General features: G+C 36.6%; 1 protein-coding gene across 1 annotated transcript in view; it reads left to right on the top strand.

Moving 5' to 3' along the window:
- Nucleotides 1–15,156, top strand: part of LOC114202171 (phospholipid-transporting ATPase ABCA3-like) — a 177,285-nt gene that overhangs the window by 90,471 nt on the left and 71,658 nt on the right. The window contains exon 16 of the mRNA XM_088017035.1: nucleotides 11,035–11,133. Coding sequence (XP_087873161.1) covers nucleotides 11,035–11,133 — 99 coding nt within the window. The remainder of the gene's footprint in view (nucleotides 1–11,034; nucleotides 11,134–15,156) is intronic.

Here is a 15,156-nt window from a genome sequence, read left to right as displayed (position 1 = left end):
AATGATAGTGGGGGTGGCTATGTATGTCAGAGCAGGGGTTATATGGTAAATCTCTGTACCTTTTAATTTTATTGTAAACCTAAAACTACTTTAAAAATAAAGTATTAAAAATGACTAAAGAAAAAATTAAGAATCTGATTAGATCTCTAGCAAGTAGAGATTGAATTAGGAATCAGAATCTTTCACAGTGAAAATACCAGGGTCAGGTGGCTTCAGTGGTGAATCTACCAAATGTTTAGGTAAAAATGAATAGTCTTTCACAAACTGTTCCAAAATAGAAGAGGAAACCCAATTCCATTCTATGAGGCCAGTATAACCATATAATAAGACTAGACAAAGAAGAGAAAACTATAGAATATCACTTTTAGAATATTGAGGCAAAAAAACAAAAAACAAAACAAAAAAACCAAAAACCTAACTCAACCCAAACACAAAATACTAGCAAAACCAATCCACAAGCACTTAAAAAGGATTATACACCTTGACCTAGGCAGATTTGTCTCAGGAATATAAGGTTGGTTCACATGCAAAAATTATCAGTGTAAAACACCACATTAATAGAATAAAGGACAACAATTACATGATTATCTCAAAAAATGAATCTATACTCATTCATAATAAAAGCACTCAATAAATTAGGAATAGAAGGCAAGTTTCTCAGCTTGCTAAAAGGCATCTGTGAAAAACCCACAGCTAGCATCATATTTATGGTGAAAGGATAAAAGCTTTCCCTATAAGATAAGGAACAAGCTAAGACATCTGTTTTGCCATTTGTATTAAACATCGTACCAGACACAATTCAAGAAGAAAAATAAAAGGAATACAAATTAGAAAGAAAGGAGTGAAACTATCTATATTCATAGATAACATGTTCGTGTATATAGAAAATTATAAAGAACCAACTTTAAAAATGTATTAGGACTAATTCAGTGAAGTTGCAAGATATAAATGTAATATTAAGGAATTACTTATATTATCTATATGCTTTCAATGAGCAATCCAAAAATGAAATTAAAGTAATTCCATTTACAGTACCATAGAAACAATAAAATAGCAAAAATTTAACAAAAGAACTATATGACATATAACTTTTTGAAAACTATAAAAAAATCATTGAAAGAATTAAAGAAGACCCAAGGAAATGGAAAGACATCCTGTATTCATGGATTAATATTAAGATGGCATACTCCGTACAGAATCAACACAATGCCTATAAAAAATTCCAACTGCCTTTTTTTTTCTTTTGCAGAAATTGACAGGCTGATCCTAAAATTAATATGGAATGGAAGGGTTGCTAAATAACCAAAACAATCTTGAAAAAGAGGAAAGTTGGAGGATTCATATTTCCTGATTTCAAAACTTACTATAAAACCATAGAAATCAAACTCTGTGGTACTAGAATAAGGATAAACATGCACAGAAATGAAGTAAATCAGAATTCAAGATTAAGCTTTTATAGAAAATTGATTTTCTGAAGCATTCAGAAACAATTCAACTGGGGAAAGAATAGTCTTTTTAGCAAATGATTCTGGGACATTTGGTATTCACATGCAAAACAGTGAAGCTGGATCCTTAATCTCATACCATAGACAAAAAATTAAGTCAAATGGAGCAAAGGCCTAAATATAAGAGTGCAATCCCCATCAAAATACCATCCACTTTTTTCAAAGAAATGGAACAAATAATCCTAAAATTTGTATGGAACCAGAAGAGACCCAGAATAGCCAGAGGAATACTGAAAAAGAAAAGCAAAGCTGGCGGCATCACAATTCCGGACTTCCAGCTCTATTACAAAGCTGTCATCATCAAGACAGTATGGTACTGGCACAAAAACAGACACATAGATCAATGGAACAGAATCGAGAGCCCAGAAATGAACCCTCAACTCTATGGTCAACTTATCTTTGACAAAGCAGGAAAGAATGTCCAATGGCAAAAAGACAGTCTCTTCAACAAATGGTGTTGGGAAAATTGGACAGCCACATGCAGAAGAATGAAACTGGACCATTTCCTTACACCACACACAAAAATAGACTCCAAATGGTTGAAAGACCTAAACGTGAGACAGGAGTCCATCAAAATCCTAAAGGAGAACACAGGTAGCAACCTTTTCGACCTTAGCCACAGCAACTTCTTCCTAGAAACATCGCCAAAAGCACGGGAAGCCAGGGCAAAAATGAACTATTGGGATTTCATCAAGATAAAAAGCTTTTGCACAGCCAAAGAAACAGTCCACAAAACCAAAAGACAACCGACAGAATGGGAGAAAATATTTGCAAATGACATATCAGATAAAGGGCTAGTATCCAAAATCTATAAAGAACTTATCAAACTCAACACCCAAAGAACAAATAATCCAATCAAGAAATGGGCAGAAGCCATGAACAGACATTTCTCCAAAGAAGACATCCAAATGGCCAACAGACACATGAAAAAGTGCTCAACATCGCTCAGCATCAGGGAAATCCAAATCAAAACCTCAATGAGATACCACCTCACACCCGTTAGAATGGCTAAAATTAACAAGTCAGGGAACGACAGATGTTGGCGGGGATGTGGAGAAAGGGGAACCCTCCTACACTGTTGGTGGGAATGCAAGCTGGTGCAACCCCTCTGGAAAACAGTATGGAGGTTCCTCAAACAGTTGAAATTAGAGCTACCGTTCGATCCAGCAATTGCACTACTGGGTATTTACCCCAAAGACACAAATGTAGGGACCCGAAGGGGTACGTGTACCCCAATGTTTATAGCGGCAATGTCCACCATAGCCAAACTGTGGAAAGAGCCAAGATGCCCATCGACAGATGAATGGATAAAGAAGATGTGGTATATATACACAATGGAATATTATGCAGCCATCAAAAGGAATGAGATCTTGCCATTTGCAACGACGTGGATGGAACTGGAGGGTGTTATGCTGAGTGAAATAAGTCAATCAGAGAAAGACATGTATCACATGACCTCACTGATATGAGGAATTCTTAATCTCAGGAAAAAAGCTGAGTGTTACTGGAGTGGTTGGGGGTGGGAGGGATGGGGTGGCTGGGTGATAGACATTGGGGAGGGTATGTGCTACGGTGAGCGCTGTGAATTGTGCAAGACTGTTGAATCACAGTTCTGTACTTCTGAAACAAATAACGCAACATATTTTAAGAAAAAAGAAAAAGAAGATAACAGGAGAGGAAGAAAAGGGGAGTATGTCAGAGGGGGAGACGAACCATGAGAGATGATGGACTCTGAAAAACAAACTGAGGGTTCTAGAGGGGAGGGGGGTAGGGGGATGGGTTAGCCTGGTGATAGGTATTGAGGAGGGCACGTTCTGCATGGAGCACTGGGTGTTATGAACAAACAATGAATCATGGAACACTGCACCAAAAACTAATGATGTAATATATGGTGATTAACATAACAATTAAAAATTTAAAAAAAAAAAGAGTGAAGCTTTTAGAAGAAAATAAAGGCATAAATCTTAGTGACCTTGGATTAGGCAATTTTTCTTAGCTGTGACATGAAAAAATATAAGCAACCAAGAAATAGAGTTAGATAAATTGACTTCACGAAAATTAAATATGTTTCACCTTCAACTACACTATCAAGAAAAAGACAACCCAAATAATGGGAAAAAATGTAAATCACATATATCTGATAAAGGACTAGTATGCAGAATATATAAAGTACCTTTTCACCTCACTCTTAAAAGACAAATCATTTAATTTAGAAATGGGCAAAAAATTTGAATAGATGTTTTTTGAAAAAATATGTATAAATGGCCAAGAAGCACATGAGAAGATGCTCAATATCATTAGTCATTATAGAAACAGAAAGTAATAACCACAATGAGATACTGCTTCACACCCAGTAGGATGGGATAATATATATATATATATATATATATATATATATATATATATATATATATATATATATATATATATATATATATTTTAAAGAAAATACAAGTTTGAGTTTGGATATGGAGAAGTCAGAACCCTTATACATTGCTGGTAGGCATATAGAATAGTGTAGCCATTTCGGAAAATTATTTGGGAATTCCTCAAAAAGTTAAACATTGAGTTACCATTTGATACAGCAATTCCACATCTAGATATATACCCAGGAGTTTTGAAAAATTATGTCCACAAAAAAGTTTACAGCAGCATTATTGATAATAGTAAAAAAGTAGAAGTTATCCAAATGTCCATTGATTCATGTATGGACAAATAAAATGTGGTATATCCATATAATGGAATGTTATTCAACTATAAAAAGGACTGAAATGTTATACATGCTACAACATGGATGAACTTTGAAGTCATTAAGACAAGTGAAAGAAGCTAGACACAAAAGGCCACATATTGTATAATTCCATTTATATGACATGTTCAGAATAGGCAAATCCAAATGGGATTTTTGTATGTATTTTTTTCTTTTCATGGTTGCTTGATGTAGATTCAGTGTTCTCTTTAATCTTAACTGAGATAATGAAGAAAGTTTCCAAATTTTTAAAATTTATATAGTTCTATATTGTGCAATGGATACAGGGATGAATAGTAACCATTACTCTGGATGAAAGAGAGGAAAGGTTGATAAACTGCTTGACATCATATTATTCATTTATTTGTTTATTGTTTTGTCTTACACTAAAATGTTGAATCAGGGACATAGCTTTGTTCACTTCTCTGTCTCCTGGACCCAGAACATTGCCTAGCACATAGTTGGCACTACCTAAATACTTGATGGATGGGTGAAATAATCATTGATGAATCACAATTATAAAAAGTTATTTATGGAAGTGTAAGGTGCTCTTATATTGGAATCCTCAGGAAAAGTGAGCAACATGTAAGCCAATATCCAAATGATGAATAAAATTTAGGTAGGAGAGGAGGTGGGTTAGAAACAATTTTTGGAGGAAAAAATATCGGAAACAAAAAGGGACATGTCACATTTGAGAGCCTAGACAAAGGCCGGTGTGGCTGGAGCATGGAGGGAAAAGTGCACAGATATGACTGTTGTTGCACTGGAATATCTTTTTCAATCCCTTCACTTTCATTTTTTAGCACTGAATTTTCTTTGTTTTTCCTTCTTCCTTCTTTCCTTCCTTCATTCCCTCACTCCCTCCTTCCCTCCCTCCTCCATCTATCTTTCTTTCTTTCTTTCTTTTTCTTTGTTTCTTTGTTTCTTTCTTTCTCTTTTTCTTTTCTTTTCTTTTCTTTCTTTCTTTTCTTTCTTTTCTTTTCTTTCTTTCTTTTCTTTCTTTTCTTTTCTTTTTCTTTTCTTTTCTCTTCTTTTCTTTCCAGAGAGAGAGAGAAAGAGTGCATGTGAGCAGGGGAGGGGCAGAGAGAATCTCAAGCAGGCTCCACACCCAGTGCGGCAGAGCCCAATGCAGGGCTCAATCTCATGATCCTGAGATCATGACCTGAGTCAAAATCTAGAGTCAGATGTTTAACTGACTGAGCACCCAGGCACCCCATCCCTTCACTTTCCATCTGCATGTGTCTTAAGGTCTGAAGAGAGTCTCTTGTAGGCAGCATATAGATGGGTCTTGTTTTTTTATCCATTCAGTCACCCTATGTCTTTTGATTGGAGCATTTGTCCCCTTACATTTAAAGTAATTATTGATAGGCATGTACTTACTGCAATTTTGTTGTTACCTGGTTGTTTTTGTAGTTCTTTGTTCCTTCCTTCCTTCTCTTTCTGTCTTCCCTTGTGGTTTGATGGCTTTCTTTAGTGTTATGCTTAAACTCCTTTCTTTTTGTTTTTTGTGTATATATTACAGGTTTTTGATTTGTGGTTACCATGGGGTTCATATATAGCATCTTAACGTGTGCAGCTGTGTATCTTAAGTTGATGATTACTTAAGTTTGAACACGGTTTAAAAGCAGTAAATTTTTACTTCCTCTTGCATGTTTTATGTATGTGATGTCATTTTCATCTTTTTATTTTGTGTATCTCTTGACTAAATTTGTAGATAGAATTTTTATTACTTTTGTGATTTAACCTCAATACTGGCATTATAAGTCATTAATCTACCACTTTTACCTGTGAGATGTTTTTCCTTTCATAATTTTCTTACAGATAGTTATCGCCTTTTCTTTTCACTTAAATCCCTTTAGCATCTTGTAAGGCTGGTATAGTGGTAATGAACTCCTTTAACTTTTTTTTGTCTGGGAAAGTCTTTATCTCTTCTTTAGTTCTGAATGATATCCTTCCTGGATAGAGTATTCTTGGTTGTAGCTTTTTTCCTTTCATCACTTTGAATATATCCTTGCCACTTTCTTCTAGCCTACAAAGTTTCTGCTGAAAAATCAGCTGGTTACCTTTTGGGGTTTCCCCTTTATGTAACTTTTCTCTTGCTGTTTTTAAGATTCTCTATCATTAATTTTTGCCATTTTAATTACTATATGTCTTGGTGTGAGCCTTCTTGGCTTCATCTTATTGTGCTTACCGTGCTTCCTGGACCTTACCTAGATTAGGGAAGTTTTTAGCTACTATTTCTTCAAATAATTTTTCTCCCCCCGCTTTCTCTTTCTGGGATCCCTATAATGCAAATGTTATTATGGTTGATATCACAGAGGTCCCTTAATCTTTTCTAATTTTTATTATTTTTTTCTTTCTGCTGTTCATCTTGGTTGCTTTCCATTACTCTATCTTCAGGATTGTTGATCCATTCATCTTTCTGCATCATCTAATTGGCTGTTCATTCCTTCTAGTGTATTTTTCATTTCAGTTATCAAATTCTTCAGTTCTGACTGGTTCTTTTAATATTTCTATCTCTTTGTTGAAGTTTTACTGAATTCCGCTCTTTCCTCAAGTGCAGCAAGTAACTTTTTTTTAAAGATTATTTATTTATTTATTTGAGAGAGCGAGAATGAGAGAGAGAGAGAGAGAGAGAGAGCACATGAGAGGGGGGAGGGTCAGAGGGAGAAGCAGACTCCCTGCTGAGCAGCAGGGAGCCCGATGCGGGACTCGATCCCGGGACTCCAGGATCATGACCTGAGCCGAAGGCAGTCGCTTAACCAACTGAGCCACCCAGGCGCCCAAGTGCAGCAAGTATCTTTATGACCATTACTTTATGACCATTACTTGAATTCTTGAGCAGTCATATAGCCCATCTGTATTTCATTTAGCTCTTTTACTGTGATTTTGGCTTGTTCTTTTATTTGGCACATATGCCTCTGTCATTTTGTCTGACTCTCTTTGTTTGTTTCCATGTATTAGGCAGGTCAATTACATCTCCTGGTGTTGAAAGAAGTGGCCTTGTGTAGAAAGCATACTGTGGTGCCAGGTAGTGCAATCTTCCCTGGTCACTAGAATTAGGTGTGCCAAGGGTGTCCCTTGTGTGGGCTACATGCTCCTTCCTGTTGTGGTTGAGTTGTGATTGCTGTAGGCATGCTGATAAGTTGGGGCTGGCCTTCAGTACTATGCTGCCACAGCCTGCCTCACCTGCTGCTGGGGCACTGGGCAGGGTTTGCTCTCTATGCTGTGAGAGGCCCAGTTTTAGCTACCATCAGATTGCTCATGGGCATGGCCAGCCTGGCCCTCTGCAGTTAGCCACTGTGACATCTGCAGGCACATTCAAGGGCAGGGCTTGTTCCCTGTGCAGACAGCTAAGAGGCCTGGCAGCAGGAACTGTGGGTGTGCTGTTGTGCAGGGTTATCTCCCCACTCTCCCCAGAGCATGAGTCACTTTGCAGGAGCATCTTATGAGGCAGTCGGGTTAAGTGGTGTGGATCTGCAAGGGAATGTTGGGGTGGACCTCACCGTTCTAACAAGGTAGATAAAGAGTGTTAGAACTGGCTTCTGTAAGCTTTCTGGCTATGTAGGTTGAGAGAAGGCAGGAAAAATGATGCCTTGTAAGCACTTTTGTTCCTGGAGAAATCTGCAGATCCCTGCCTTCCACCTCCGACATATGTCCTAAAATTAGTCAATAAATCTTCACATATACCCATGGCACCTTTCAAACTGCTACATCTGTGCTATTTCTCTGGCCATGATATTTAGTATGCTGGCTCTTTAAGAATAGGGACTCAGTTTCCTGTTGCCCTCTGATTCTTCAGGAGGTAAGCCTGATAATTTTTAAAGCTTCCAGAGTCAAGCCTCACTCATTTTCAAAGCCAGATGTTATGGGGACTCATCTTTCCAGTGTGGGTCCCCAGGGCCAGGGGTGTCTGGTGTGGGGTTCAATCTTCTTGGTTCCTCACTACATCTTCACTTCTCCCTCCCTTCTTGATGTGGTCTTCATTCTATGTTTTTAGCTGTGGAAGATCTGTGCTACCAGTCTTCAGGTTGCTTTCAGAATTAATAATTGTTGCCTTGGTGTGCATGGGACGAGGTGAGTTCAGGATCCTCCTCCTCTGTCATCCTCCTATATTTGTACATTTTTATTTATAGTTTCTAAATGTTCTATAGTTAAACATTACTTTTGTATCAAGAAAATTAGTATTTAAATTGTATCAAGAAAAATAGTATTTTCATTAAAATATATGGAAATTTTCTATATATATAGAACATTCTTCTAAATCACTAGTAATACTAGAAGAACAAATTTAAGCTAGACTTTATTAGAATTTTTATTTTTTTGCTTTTAGAGGAAGAAAAACTTTTTTAAGATTTTGTTTATTTGAGAGAGAGTGAGCGAGCAAGAAAGAGAGAGAAGGAGCAGAGGGAGGGGCAGAGGGAGAAGCAGACCCCCTGCTGAGCAGGGAGCCCAACATGGGGCTCAATCCCCAGGACTCCAGGATCATGACCTGACACTTAACCGACTGGGCCACCCAGGTGCCCCAAGGAAGAAAAACTTCTGAAATGATAATGGTAAACATTGATAATGATTTTGTGAAATTTCCTCTTTATATACTGGTAGTGGGAAACCCTTAAAAATATTCACAAAGTTTGACCCAACAATTCCAGGACATAATTGTTTTCTAAGGAAACATCTAAAAACATCTAAATTCCCAACAATAAAGGAAACTTAATTCAATTATAAAACATTCATAGAATGGAATATGAATCAATCTTTGGAATTTATATTTTCATAGAAAAACACGCATAACATTAAATTTAAGAGTTGGGTATAGAATCCTATAATGTAGGATACCAATATGCAAAATAAGGAAATAAAAGTTAAAAAATAGATAGTATATCTGGTTTTTTTCTGGGTAGTAAAGCTTTTTATTTTCTTCTTTAAATATATTATCCACATTTTCTGTATTTCCTACTTTTTTCATCAGAAAAAAGAATAATAATGCTTGAGGATTCATTAAAATTTTTTGTTTTGTTTTCTGATTTCACCAGCCCTAGAGAGGCCAGAGTCTGCTGTTTAACCAACATGTATACACAAAAACACAATTACTACTAAAGTTTCTCATTACAGCAATGAAAGAATTAAAAAGTCCAAAGGATCCCATAATCCTTCTCCTTAGAAATAGTTACTCTTAAGATCTGAGTTTGTTGTATATTGCTTAAGATTTTTTTATGCAGAAAATAGTATGGAGATTATTCAAAAAAATTAAAAATAGAGCTACCATATGATTCAGCAATCCCACTTCTGGGTATTTATCAAAAGGAATTGAAATCAGGATCTCAAAGAGACACACTTGCTCTCTCATGTTTATTGCAGCATTATTCACAGTAACCAAGATATGGAAACAAACTAAATGTCCATCTATGGATGAATAGATAAAGAAAATTGGTATATACATACCATGAAATATTATTCAGTCTTAAAGAAAAAGGAAATCCTGCCACTTGTGACAATATGAATGGACAGATCTAGAAGACATTATGCTAAGTGATATAAACCAGACACAAAGGGACAAATACTGTATGATTTCCCTTATATGTGGAATCAAAAATAGTCAAACTCATAGAAGTAGGGAGTAGAATCATGGTTTCCAGGAGCTGTGGGGAGAGAAAAATGGGGAGGAGATTGTGAAGGATCCAAAGTTTCAGGTTTTTTTAATAACTTTAAGTTCTGGAGATTCACTAAACAGCATAATGCATATAGCTAACAATGTTGTATTGTGTGCTTAAAATTTTCCACAAGGGTAGATCTTACATTGTGTTCTTACTATAAAAAAGAATGGATGAATGAAAGAATGAGTGGATGAAATAGGAAATTTTGGGAGGTGATGAATCTGTCTATGGCCTTGATGGTGTATATTGGATATGTACAGCTTATATGTATGTATGTATGTAAATCATGCCTCAATAAAGCGGTTCAGAGTTTTTTTTAAATTTTAGAAGATTTTGCTGTGCATATACTGATATACATGTGTGCATATTTATTATTATCTTGATAAGCATGTCAGAGTAATATTCTGAAGCTTACTTTTCCCACTAATTATGAGATAGAGTGAATTGAATCTAATGTTTGGCTCAAAAAATAGAGAAAATTTTGATAGAATTTTCCAAAATGGAGAATTTTCAGTCTCCTTTTTGTGGTCATGTTCACTCCTTAAAGAAAACATAGTAGAGATAAGTTCAACAACTGACTAGGTTTCTGGAGTGGATGATCTTCTAAAGTAGAGAAACATAAATCTTGGAAAAAAACCTATTCTTCAGAAACCTTCATGACACTCCATTACATCTTCCTGAAATGGCACAAAACTTACTGGTAATGTGAGGAAACGATTCTCTTCCAGCCCCTGCTTTCTGTTATTTTTACTTCATTTTCTGTGTTAAGTTTCTTCTTCTTCTTAATAATTTGAAAACATTTTTCCTTTTTGATTTGGTATTTTATAGGAACTATAGCATATATTAAGTAAATTAAATCTTAGAGACAAATGTTAATATGTAGAGAAAGTCAGTTGATAATTTTATCAGAAAACGAGGAAGCAGTTTATGATAGCAGTTTGGTAGTTTTTTCCCTTTATATGTTCCACATTTCTGATTCATCAGAGCTATGGGAACTGTAACAAGCATTGCAGTGAAGGATGAGCTACATTTTTCCCACTGCTGAAAGAAATTAATTAGCAATAAATAATAATATGAAAGTAAGCTGTTTGGGTGGTAGCTTTCTCTCTTCTCCTTCTTCTAGGTTTAAAGACCTGCTTACTGATCTGGAAAACAGACAGAAAGAGCTGGGCATTGGTAGCTTTGGTGTCTCAATCACTACCATGGAAGAAGTTTTCCTTAGGTGAGTAATGATGTTTTTTGGGGGGCGGGGGGGCAGGAGAGAGGAAAAATCTTTTCCTCTATAATCAGATTTCTTTTTGAAATCAAACCCCATCCTGTATGGGGCTGGAGTAATTGAAGAAATAGTATTAGATTGTTAGGTATGATAATCTTCTATGAATGCCAACAGACCAGTGTATGTCCCTTGCTCCTCTGATGGGCTGAGGCTACTATGAGTCATGGGACTTGGGTGAGAACAGCAGTTCAGTGAGCTGAGGAGACAGGATCTTCCCTGCAAATCATGAGGCTATGGAACTATGGATAACAACTAAACCCAGGTACTAAATACCTAGGGTAGAGTATTATGTGGGAAGGTTATTTATGAAACTTTCGGGTTTGTGTTTGAGTGCCAGTGCCTTTTGGGAATAGGGGGTTAGGATTGGCCTAGAGCAAAGAGAATTTATGTGGTCACAGCAGAAGTCCAGTATCTAAATTGGAGGTCTTACTGAGAATGACTAAAATCTTGAATCTAATCATGTCTCTGTAACCTACTTAAATTGTCCATGGTTTATGGTCTGAGATTACCTTGCACTGTGTGAAAACTCAAAGAGAAGGTGCCCAGGGATTTCAGGATACTGCTAAGAAAAGGCTGACTGGTTAGCAGTCAAAAGACCTCACAAAAAGTCTTTTCTGGATTTTCTAGACTTCATTTCCTCAAGCTTAGAAACAATCTTGTCAGTCTCACTGCTTCATGGAGTAGTGACCAAGGGAAGTATTTTGCAATACAGGCCTACCTCAAGAAGTAAGAAAAGTCTCAAATACACAACCTAACTTACACCTAAAAGAGCTAGAAAAGGAACAGCAAATAAAGCCTAAAGCCAGAAGAAAAAGGAAAATAATAAAGAATAGAGGAGAAATAAATGATATAGAAGCAACAACAACAACAACAAAAGCACCAGTAGAACAGATCAATAAAACTAAGAGCTGGTTCTTTGAAAGAATTAATAACATTGATAAACCCCTAGCCAGACTTATCAAAAAGAAAAGAGAAAGAACCCAAATAAATAAAAACATGAATGAAGGAGGAGAGATCACAACCAATACCACAGAAGTACAATTATAAGAGAATATTATGAAAAATTATATGTTAACAAGCTGGGCAATCTGGAAGAAATGGATAAATTCCTAGAAACCTACAAACTACCAAAACTGAAACAGGAAGAAATAGAAATTTGAACAGACCCATAAACAGCAAAGAAATTGAATCAGTATAATAAAAAATCTCCTAACAAACCAAAGTCCAGGGCCAGATGGTTTCCCAGGGGAATTCTACCAGACATTTAAAGAAGAGTTAATACCTATTTTCAAACTGTTCCAAAAAATAGAAACGGAAGGAAAACTTCCAAACTCATTCTATGAGGCCAGCATTACTTTGATTCCAAAACCAGACAAAGACCCCACTAAAAAGGAGGATTATAGGCCAGTGTCCCTGAGGAACATGTATGCAAAAATTATCAATATATTAGCAAATCAAATTTAACAGTACATTAAAAGAATTATTCACCTTAATCAGGTGGGATTTATTCCTGGGCTGCAAGGGTGGTTCAATATTCACAAATCAACATGATACACTACATTAATAAAAGAAAGAGTAAGAACCATACGATCCTCTCAATAGATGCTGAAAAAGCATTTGACAAAGTACAGTATTCATTCTTGATAAAAACCCTCAACAAAGTAGGGATAGATGGAACATACCACAACATCATGAAGGCCATATATGAAAGGCCCACAGCTGATATCATCCTCAATGGGGAAAAGCTGAGGATGGTCAGGAACAAGACAGGGATGTCCACTCTCACCATTACTGTTCAACTTAGTACTAGAAGTCATAGCCTCAGCAGTCAGACAACAAAAAGAAAATAAAAGGCATCCATATCAGCAAGGAAGAAGTCAAACATTAATTATTCACTGATGACATGATACTCTATGTAGAAAACCTGCAAAACTCCACCAAAAAGACTCCACTGCTAAACAAATTCAGCAAAGTCACAGGATGCAAAATCAATGTACAGAAATCTGTTGCACTTCTATACCAATAATGAAGCAGCAGAAAGAGAAATCAAGGAATCAATCCCATTTACAATTGCACCAAAAACTGGGGTTCCTGGCTGGCTTGTTAGAGGAGCATGTGACTCTTGATGTCAGGTTTTGAGTTTGAGCCCATGTTGGGTATAGAGATTACTTAAAAACAAAAGCAAACAAACAAACAAAAAACAATAGTGCCAAAACCCCTAAGATACCTAGTAATAAACCTAACCAAAGAGGTAAAAGATCTGTACTCTGAAAACTATAGAACATGTATGAAAGAAATTGAAGAGGACACAAAGAAATGGAATAACATTCCATGCTCATGGATTGGAATAACAAATAATGTTAAAATGTCTATACTACCTAAAGCAATCTACACACTTAATGTGTCAAAATAACAACAGCATTTTTCACAGAGCTAGAACAATTAATCCTAAGGGGAGCCTCAGTGGCTCAGTCGGTTAAGCGTCCAGCTCTTGATTTCTGCTCAGGTTATGATCTCAGGGCCTGGAATTGAGCCCCGTGTCAGCCCCGTGAGCCCCACTCAGCAAAGCAGGGAGTCTACTTGAGGATTCTCTCTCTTCCTCTCCCCCTCCACCAACTTGCACTTGAACTCTCTCTCCCTCTCTCTCTCAAATAAATAAATCTTCAACAATCCTAAAATTTGTATGGAACCACAAAAGATCTTTACTAGCCAAAGCAATCTTGAAAAAGAAAAGCAAAGCTGGAGGTATCACAATTCTGAATTTCAAGCTATATTACAAAGCTGTAATCATCAGAACAATATGATATGGGCACAAAAACAGACACATAGATCAATGGAACATAATAGAAAACCCAGAAATGGGCCTACAACTGTATGGTCAACTAATCCTCGACAAAGCAGGAAAGAATATCCAATGGAAAAATGACAGTCTTTTCAACAAATGGAGTTGGGAAAACTGGACAGCACTGTAGAAGAATGAAACTGGGCCACTTTCTTACACCATACACAAAAATAAATTCAAAATCGATGAGAGACCTCACTGTGAGACAGGGAACCAACAATAGGAAAACAGAGGCAGCAACCTCTTTGACCTTGGCTGTAGCAACTTCTTACTAGACACATCACTGGAGGCAAGCGAAACAAAAGCAAAAACGAACTATTGGGACTTCATCAAGATAAAAAGCTTCTGTCCAGCAAAGGAAACTGTCAACAAAACTAAAAGTCAACCTATGTAATGGGAGAAGATATTTGCAAATGACATGTCTGATGAAGGGTTTGTATCAAAAATCTGTAAAGAACTTATCAAACTCAATACCCAAAAAACATTACTTGTTTAAGAAATGGGCACATTGTTGCAGGATTGCAGGGTTCTTGTCTCATGGAGTTGAAGAATGAATCTCGTGGACACAAAAGGGTGAAGTGAGGTGTAAGTTTATTAAGTGAAGGTGAGAACAGAAAGGAAAGAAAAAGATCTCTAGATTGAGAGAAGACCTGAATGGGTTGCCACTGAGGGTTTTTAGGGCTGGTCTTTTATTGAAAACTTGGCCAGAAAGCTTGTGGCCTTGAGATTCTTATGCTGTCTTGATTTGAGAAAGTACTACTGCTAACATCTTTAATTACTTACTTACTTTGAGTTCTGGTCATTTTCTGTGATTACAATGTAGCTGCCAAAGAAAAATACTCCCTAACATCCAGGAATAGGTGGTCAGGTTTATTCCCTTATCTCTTGTTCACTCTTTCTTAGTGCTTCTGCCTGCTAGGAATAGTTTCAGAGCCTAGTCAAGGGCCCCCTATTTCTCCCTGCCTGTACATTAACCCTTTCTTTACTCAAATAGACAGTTTCCAAAGAGGACATCAAGATGGCTAACAGACACATGAAAAGATGCTCAACATCACTTATCGTCAGGGAAATACAAATCAAAATCACTATAAGATACCATCTCATACAGAATGGCTAAAATGAACAAC

Source organism: Eumetopias jubatus, unplaced genomic scaffold, assembly GCF_037043125.1.
Source record: "Eumetopias jubatus isolate StellerSeaLion01/CBP00866 unplaced genomic scaffold, mEumJub1_p1.0 scaffold_12, whole genome shotgun sequence".
In the NCBI taxonomy this organism is placed as follows: Eukaryota; Metazoa; Chordata; class Mammalia; order Carnivora; family Otariidae; genus Eumetopias; species Eumetopias jubatus.
This window is presented reverse-complemented; position numbering and strand designations above follow the sequence as displayed.